Here is a 7,688-nt window from a genome sequence, read left to right as displayed (position 1 = left end):
CCCTCTTTCAGTTTAAAGCCATTACCCCTCATCCTATCACTACATGCCCTTGTAAAAAGTCCCTCTCCAGCCTTCTTGCAGGCCCTTTTCAGGTCCTGGAAGGCTGCTACAAGATCTCCCCAGAGCCTTCTCTTCTCCAGGCTGAACAACCCCATGTCTCTCAGCCTGTCTTCATAGGAGAGGTACTCCAGCCCTTTGATCATCTTCTTGACTCACTCCAACAGGTCCATGTGTAAAATGTATGTGTGTGTATATATATATTAAAAAAAAGTATATATATGTGTGTATGTCTGTATATATCTATACATACATCTATATGTGTATGCATGTGCATATGTGCTGGATAGGTAACTATTTTTAAGCAATAAGATGTTGTAAGTAGGCAAATACTTCAAAAATCTGAGCGCTAAACTGTCACATCCAGATTTCATGAAAGGTTCCTGTTCTTCCCGTGTGTCGCGCGTGTACCGCAGCCTGTGAGCCAGAGCGTTGCCGTCTCTGGGCCACTGGGAAGTTTTATAGCTGAGTCCTTCCAGGGCCAGAAGGTAACAAGGACAGGGAGCGAGGTATTGCCCTTAATAATGCTTCAAGGAACGTGTGCCCAAGAGCTTGTGTGCTCTCCCCTTCCTCTGCCACCCCCCAACTGATGCCAATTGGCTTAATAAAATATATTCTTTACCTCCACAAATTTTGGCATACTTATATCCCCAGGACATCAAATTGTCTGCTATCACAGAAATCTATTTTAACTGTAAAATGGTGACAATGTTTTCCCCTTTATTCAGAGATTATCCTCCTTTCTCTGCCTCTCCCCCTTCCTTTTGCCAGCCTCTGCAGTTGCACAGGCCCTTTTGGCCTAGGGCAAAGCTTTATTTTGGTCCCTGCCTGCACTTTTTGCTATAGCTGAGTACTTCGAAGGCTGTTTTATCAATGCTTTCTGTACCTGACCTAATCGGCGCTTTAATTATAACAGTGTACGCAAGCAAGGAAAAACCATAAAAAATTATGTTTAGTCATATTTACTAATGATGTGTGAAATGGAGGGGCTTCCAGCCCTTGAGAGAGGGCTCCTGCCACCTCAGAATAGTGACAAAAGAAATGTTTAAGCGGGTTGGGATTTTTGGATTGGGGATTTTGCACAGAGCCCAGTAATCAACTCATCGTTTCATGCCTCTGACATGCAGTAGAAGCTGATGCACAGTTTGGTCCTCACTCCTGGGAGTATCTAACAACTGGATTTTTGGCTGAAGGGACTGGGAAAACATCTGGGCTTGCTCTTTGCTTAGGTAGTATGCACAAAGGGGATATTCCAGGCTTTTACCCTTCTACTCCACGGAGTGGGAAATCTGCTTCTCCCAAGCTCCTACAGCCAGGCCGGTGCCCGCTGCTAACTCAGCCCGTGCCTCTGCTCTGGATAAAGCTGTGTGGGTAAGTGCTTCGTCTCATCACAGCTCGGCAGCGGGTCTGGCGTGGCTGGAAGAACCCCTCTCCTGGGGGAGCGGCAGCAGCTGCTGGGGGTCCGCAGCGGGCACGGCGTGTGGAGGGAAGGCATGGCAGTAGTGGAAACAGATGTGGCCTTTAAACAGAGATATTGCTGTCTGTTCCCCGTCCTCCCTCCCTAAAATCAGGAATCAGAGCCAACGGAAGGTGCCAGAATCTGATTTTGTTTTTGTTTTTTTTTAAATTCTGTTATTTTTAGAGTAGGCGCAGCAGGGTGACATCCACTGATGCTGTGCCTACCTCAGGAGCAGTCTGCAGCACCGAGGAAGCACGTTTGCTTTACCTTCCTTTAAAACTTGTTCAGTGTCATCATGCGTGGTCCCAGTCCTGCGACCTGTTCTGTAGCTAGCTCAGCATTTATGCAAAGAGGTTAATGAAAAGCATGTTTGGCTAAACATTGGCTTTATGCTCCTTCCACACTAATTTGCAATTAAAAATCTCACAACAACCTAGTTTCTACTTTAAAGGCCTTGTAGCCGAAGTGAAATTGTTTGTTTGTTTATTTTCATTTTTAAAATACTTAAAGGTTCTGCAGTACTTATTTTCCCCTGCATTTGCTGGGTTTGATTGCGTGGCTCCCCGTTGCGTTGCTTAAATCCTCATCGCAGCGTCCTGAATTCCAAATAATTCAGCAGAAGTGTTTGTTGGCATAGGAAATGAGGCTGGTGCTTTACTGCTTTTTAAAAATACATAGTTTAGCCTAAGAGGAGGAAACCCCTTTCCGCTCTGCTGCTCCTTTGTGGGAGGATGTGTCTGCCGGCACCTCCCGCAAATACATTTGCCAGGAACAATTGGGGACCGAGAGATGGTGCCCTCAGTTCCGGTTAATTTTGTCAAATTAGTGACCTTGGACCAAACAAAATGGTTTCTTGGGGAGTGATGAGAGGGATGGAAAGAAAGAAGAAAATTTCTGTGCAAATTGGCCTGACCATTTGGTGACCCTGGAGAGAAGTTGAAACCAAGGGCGCATCCCGAGCGTGTTGGGACAAAGGGCCAGCGGTGCTTTTCGAGGGAAGCACGGAACGGCCGGGGTCTGCAGGAGGTGGCTGTGCTCAGCCCCCCGGGAGTAACCGGGCAGTGGGAGCACTTGGGGAATTTTGCCTCTAGATGTGAGTTTAAGGGTCAGGATTTAATTCTGACTCTGTGGGGAGACTCCACTGCAAGGATCCAGGTCCTGCTGTGCGGCATCTGGGACCACACCGGCCCCTCTCCTTGCCGTGCTGGGTGTTTCAGGAAGCCTTTCCCTCTCTCGGTGACATTTTTAGGCCTTTCTTCTGGGAGGAGTGAGGCGCTCAGTTATGTAAGCACATGCATATTCATGCCGGAGCCCATGTAGGACGCTTCTGCCCGCGTCTGTTCATCGCGCAGGGCTCTGCGCGGCTCCTGCTGCACGGGCTTGTTTTTGTGAGCAGTTCGTCACGGAGCCAAAGTTTGGATGCTTATCTGAACCGGTTGGATCTGGGTGTAAAACTAGATTTTGGTTCAGACCAGAAGTCCGGCGTGCCCTTGTTTCCCGGCTGGAGTATCCGCGTGTTTTCAGCAGTGAAACGCACGCAGCGCAGAGGCTCCGCGCTGCAGGCGCGGGTTTTCCTGCGCGTGTGGTGAACTTTTCCTGAAGAATTCTTTGTTCTTGGCGGGGGGAGGAACTGGTGCCGTGGTTAAATATGATGGTGAGCGCAGTGGCTGGCTGCGTGGCCAGGCTCCTTCGGGAGGGGAAACCTCTGTTATCAGGAGTAATTGTTGCAGCTGATTTAATGAATAAAGTCCAGTGCAAATGTCAGCAAGCTAATTAAGTTTCCTGGCTGCCTTCCAGTGGTAATGTCCAAGAGGTATATGATTGTCCTGGACACATGCTTAGTTTTGGGGGTGACACAGCACATCTAGATGTGAAGTTGCTTACTAGTATGCATGGTCTTTGCTGCCGAGGTCCGCGTGCTCCGTGCATAGTCACGGCTTTTTCATCTGTCTGGTAGAGACCTTGCACCTCCTTCCTTCGACACTGTAAAGTCACAATGCTCTTGGTTTTGGGTAGGTCACTGTGCAAGCCTGCTCTCTCTTCTCCGTTTAATTGTACTTTATCTGTATAGGTCTTTGAAGCGGTTATTTCTTGGATAAATTATGAGAAGGAATCTCGCTTAGAGCACATGGCTAAACTGATGGAGCATGTTCGCCTACCCCTTTTGCCCAGAGATTATCTTGTACAGGTTAGTCTGCAAATAAGTAATTAATACTTGCACTTAAGCTGCTGGAAGCTCCTAAATCAATGGCTTGGCTGTTTGTGTCTGAGATGGGTTATTTGGCATGTCACTGAGTCTGTAAACAGAGAAGTAAAAGGAAAAACTGGGTGGACTCTGAAATCAATGTATGTGCACAGAAACCTTCTTGTAAATGTGACCTGTGCTCTGCCAGGCAGTGATGAGAGCGGAGCTCCTACCCCTCTTGGTGGAAGCATTTAGAAGTTAATATCTTGGGATTTTTCACTCTGAAAATACCCAGGTATTGGTGTTACAAGCTTGTGCTGGTTTTTCCCCTAGTGCGCAGGTAAATTTAGCTCAGTGAAAACACTTCATTTGTGATAATTTTGGTTTAAGATGCGTTCTGCACGTAGAGATAGGTCTGCATGACCGGCCGGTGAGATGCTCTCTGACTTAGTCTGATTTAGAGATTGTTCTCAACAAGTTAATTCCTGGGACCTGGGCCTGGATTATGATCTGAGAATCTCCAAAGGAAGAGGTTGGCATATGGGCTTTTTGACTGCTGTGCTTTTATCGTGTGTCTAAAAAAATCAATACAATTAAAATAAAATTGATATTCACAAGATGAAGCCACCATGTATTTTTTTTTCTCACCTATATCTTCAGATTGAGTAAAAGATACTGCCTCTCCTTAAAAATTCTGACCCAGATAAAAGAAACTACTTGTTTTGTACCGAGAATCCTGGTGAATCTTCCTCTGCTAAGATATTAAGTGTCTGGCAGAGGCTGGTAAAATAGCAGGAGCACTGCTACTCTTGGGTGATACTGGAAGAAAATTGAGGAGCTTGGATGTTACTGCCTGTGTTTCTTTGGGAAGAGCTGGAAGGCTGTGTCTGTCATGCATTTCTTTTATGTTGGTACTTTGGAAGACAAATTCCAGGTTTCATGTGCTTGTGACCTGTGCCACCAAGTGCTTCAGTTTAACTGATCTTTCATGTGTGTGCATGTTCTCAGACAGTTGAAGAAGAAGCTTTAATCAAGAATAACAACACCTGTAAAGACTTCCTTATCGAGGCCATGAAATATCATTTGCTTCCTCTGGATCAAAGGCAACTGATAAAGAATCCCAGAACAAAGCCGAGGACTCCCGTCAGCCTGCCAAAGGTAAGCAGAGTTTGTCGCTTCGTGTCACCTCACACCATATTACTGTGGTGGCATTTTCTGTCTTTGAAAGGAGCTTGTGTACTTGCCGCATTACTACTCACTAACTCCATGATCGTCCTTTGAAGTGTTTTACTCCCTCTTCTGGTATTGCCTGTACCCACCAAGGATACGTAATTGAGTTGGATAAACTTCGATAAACCCTTAGGAGAAGCAATATTGCTGCTCCCAGGGGCAAGGCTCTGCTCTTGAAACGTTTTGTCAGCCACAAGTGGTTTTGTGAACGGCTGTTATTCCTGGAGCTGTGGCTTGAGAGTCGCTGACCCATGGAGCGGCAGCGGCTGTAGGCAGCTGCCTGTAGTGCTCGGAGGGTTGGCTGAGGTTTCTGCTGGCTTGTAGCACTGTGGTGGAGCCCTGCTGAGGAGGGTCACAGTAGGTGTCTTTCCTTTTCCCGTATCCGTAATCGGAAGCCAGGAAAGGAGGAAACAACGGCATCCAGACCCGTGGGCAGGAAGTCTGAAGTAGATTTCAATAGACTGAAAGCAGCTACTGAATAATCCTTGTTACTCCCTGCATTTAGCCTGCAGGCATGTGATGCTCTGGCCACCACTTTATTAGTGAAAAAAAAATGACAACAGAAATGATTTTCCCCATGCCCCAGAGATAAACGCAGTTTGGCACAATGTCCCTCAACAGCCTGTCGCTGAAGTTATTAATAAGCGTTTTGGAGATTGTAAGACATCAAAACCACAGTGTATTATTTTTCTAAGCACAAGTCATAGGGAGCTTGTTTTGTGGGATGGTATATGAGATCTGTGCTATGAGGGACTATTCAGATGTTTAGATGTTGAACTGTCCATTAAGAAACTGTGGTTCTGCAGAGTGTGTGGGCATGTTGTGTCCTTTCTGCCTGCTGGCGCTGAGATGAAGTTGGTAGAACAGAGCTTTGGGGGTATCATGGAGGGCTGATGTGACCCTTGTTCAAGGGCTAAAGTAGTTAAGGATAAAATGAACAGTGAACCAGCGAGTTCAGAGGTTCTCAACATCTTTTATACCATGACGTAGGAGTACAAACGCAGATCTTCTGCAAGTCTCTCCTCCCTTCTTTTTAACTCTAAAGAAAGAGGAGAAGGTGATGGTCTTCCAGCAATCCTGTTACTGAGAAACTTTCATCTGGCCTGTTGGTCCCGCTGATGAGGGATTACCATCTGCTGTGAAATCTCTTAATTCTGTAATCATGTGAAGCTCTGTGGCTCTCCATGGAAGACTGTTACACAACAGTAGTCAGGCTCCTAATTTAGACTGTTTGCTTTCTAATGTCACGGTCTCATCTTTGTAGATCAAACAGTCCACTATTTTCATACTCTTCAAATTCTTGAAATTGCTGTCCAGCTCTGTACTTTTAAAGCAACCGTGATTAGAGTTGAGCTTATTACCCTAGTGACCTTGAGTGATGATCTTATCCCCTCAGCTACTCACAGCTGCCTTGCAGAGGCTAAAGCCAGTTTATCATCTACTCTTTGACTATATTTGAAGCCCCGTTATCTTGCTTCTAGCTCCTTGGCCTTGTAAAAATCAGGTTGTCTTGGGTAGTGATTTGTTGTGATAAGGGGAGCAAATCCTCCCTCTTGATAGCTGTGGAGAGTCGAAGGAAACGTGTTCAGAACAAAGTGCAGGTCGAGCTGTTTGTAGGTGCAGGTGGTTTGGACGCTGCCTGTGGACGTGTTGGTCTGCAGGGCTCAGCAGCCATGGGCAGCCCTCGAGTGCTGAGCTGCAGGTGCCTCGAACCACAGCCCCTGGGCAAGTCAGCGAGTCCGTGGGGAGCTTGCCTTCTGGTGGCCGTCAGGGCAGATTTGGGAAGGACCACACTGAACGCCATCCACGTCTTCTCACTTTTTCACCAGTGTCCACTGTTTGCCATTGCTGGGAATGGAGCCTGGGGCTGGATGGACCTTTAGCCTGATCCGGCAGAGTGGTTCTTATGCTCCTGAGATTGCCCTCAGTCACCTTCACATAGATCTTCCCTGTCTGTAAGGAATTTAGGATTTAATTATTGGATTTGCATCAATACAAGTTGCAGCCAAAAGCCTTACTGAAGCTGACAAATCATTTCCTTCGGCCGCCCAGCACCCTGGGTTTTAATAGTCCCAGTGATTTCCCCAAGTGTCGTCTTCCCCGCAGGTGGCAATACAGCTGTCAGGTTTTATTTGCTTAGTGGCATCGATTATTTTTAGCACCACCATGAAGATAATGACTGAACAGTGGGCTGGCTCTGGAAGCCAGAGAGATCATCTTCACTTAAAAAAATACTTCTGCAGCGAGTCTTGTGTGTGCCATGGTGCAAAGCGGTTTTGTGTTTCAAGGGGAAATAGGGCAGGTTGCCCACCTCAGAAACGGTGAATGGTGCTGCCATCTTTAGCGTGCGTTAAGTTGGAGATAACTCCCCCCCACCCTGCAGAGGCTTTTAGTGAGGCTGCGGCATGTTTTTGGCAGCTGCTCCTGACCAGGCTGTGACGATGGTTTCTTCGCAGAGAGTAGCTGCCTGGGCTAATGTCAGAGGTTTTCTAGCTTTCATCTTGCCTCTCCAGGTAATGATCGTGGTGGGTGGGCAAGCACCCAAAGCCATTCGCAGTGTGGAGTGCTATGATTTTGAGGAGGAGCGGTGGGATCAGGTTGCTGAGCTTCCCTCCCGGAGATGCAGAGCAGGTAATGGGAACACTTGCTGTAACCCTTTTTGTTTTCCCAGTGCAGCTCTTCAAGTCTGGATGGGTGTCCTTGGGATGTCCTTCAGCCTTCCCCTGTCCCCCTGGCCTCAAGCAGCTCTTTCTTTTT

The 7,688-nt window shown here is 47.1% G+C and overlaps 1 protein-coding gene across 1 annotated transcript in view; it reads left to right on the top strand.

Annotated features, from left to right (window-relative positions):
- The window catches only part of LOC104624148 (kelch-like protein 3), a 38,030-nt gene that overhangs the window by 21,185 nt on the left and 9,157 nt on the right, over nucleotides 1–7,688 (top strand). The window contains exons 6-8 of the mRNA XM_010291440.1: nucleotides 3,588–3,704; nucleotides 4,710–4,859; nucleotides 7,445–7,562. Coding sequence (XP_010289742.1) covers nucleotides 3,588–3,704; nucleotides 4,710–4,859; nucleotides 7,445–7,562 — 385 coding nt within the window. The remainder of the gene's footprint in view (nucleotides 1–3,587; nucleotides 3,705–4,709; nucleotides 4,860–7,444; nucleotides 7,563–7,688) is intronic.

This window comes from Phaethon lepturus, unplaced genomic scaffold, assembly GCF_000687285.1.
Source record: "Phaethon lepturus isolate BGI_N335 unplaced genomic scaffold, ASM68728v1 scaffold7450, whole genome shotgun sequence".
Taxonomy (NCBI): Eukaryota; Metazoa; Chordata; class Aves; order Phaethontiformes; family Phaethontidae; genus Phaethon; species Phaethon lepturus.
The sequence above is the reverse complement of the archived record's forward strand: the minus strand, read 5'-3'. Positions and strand labels throughout refer to the sequence as shown.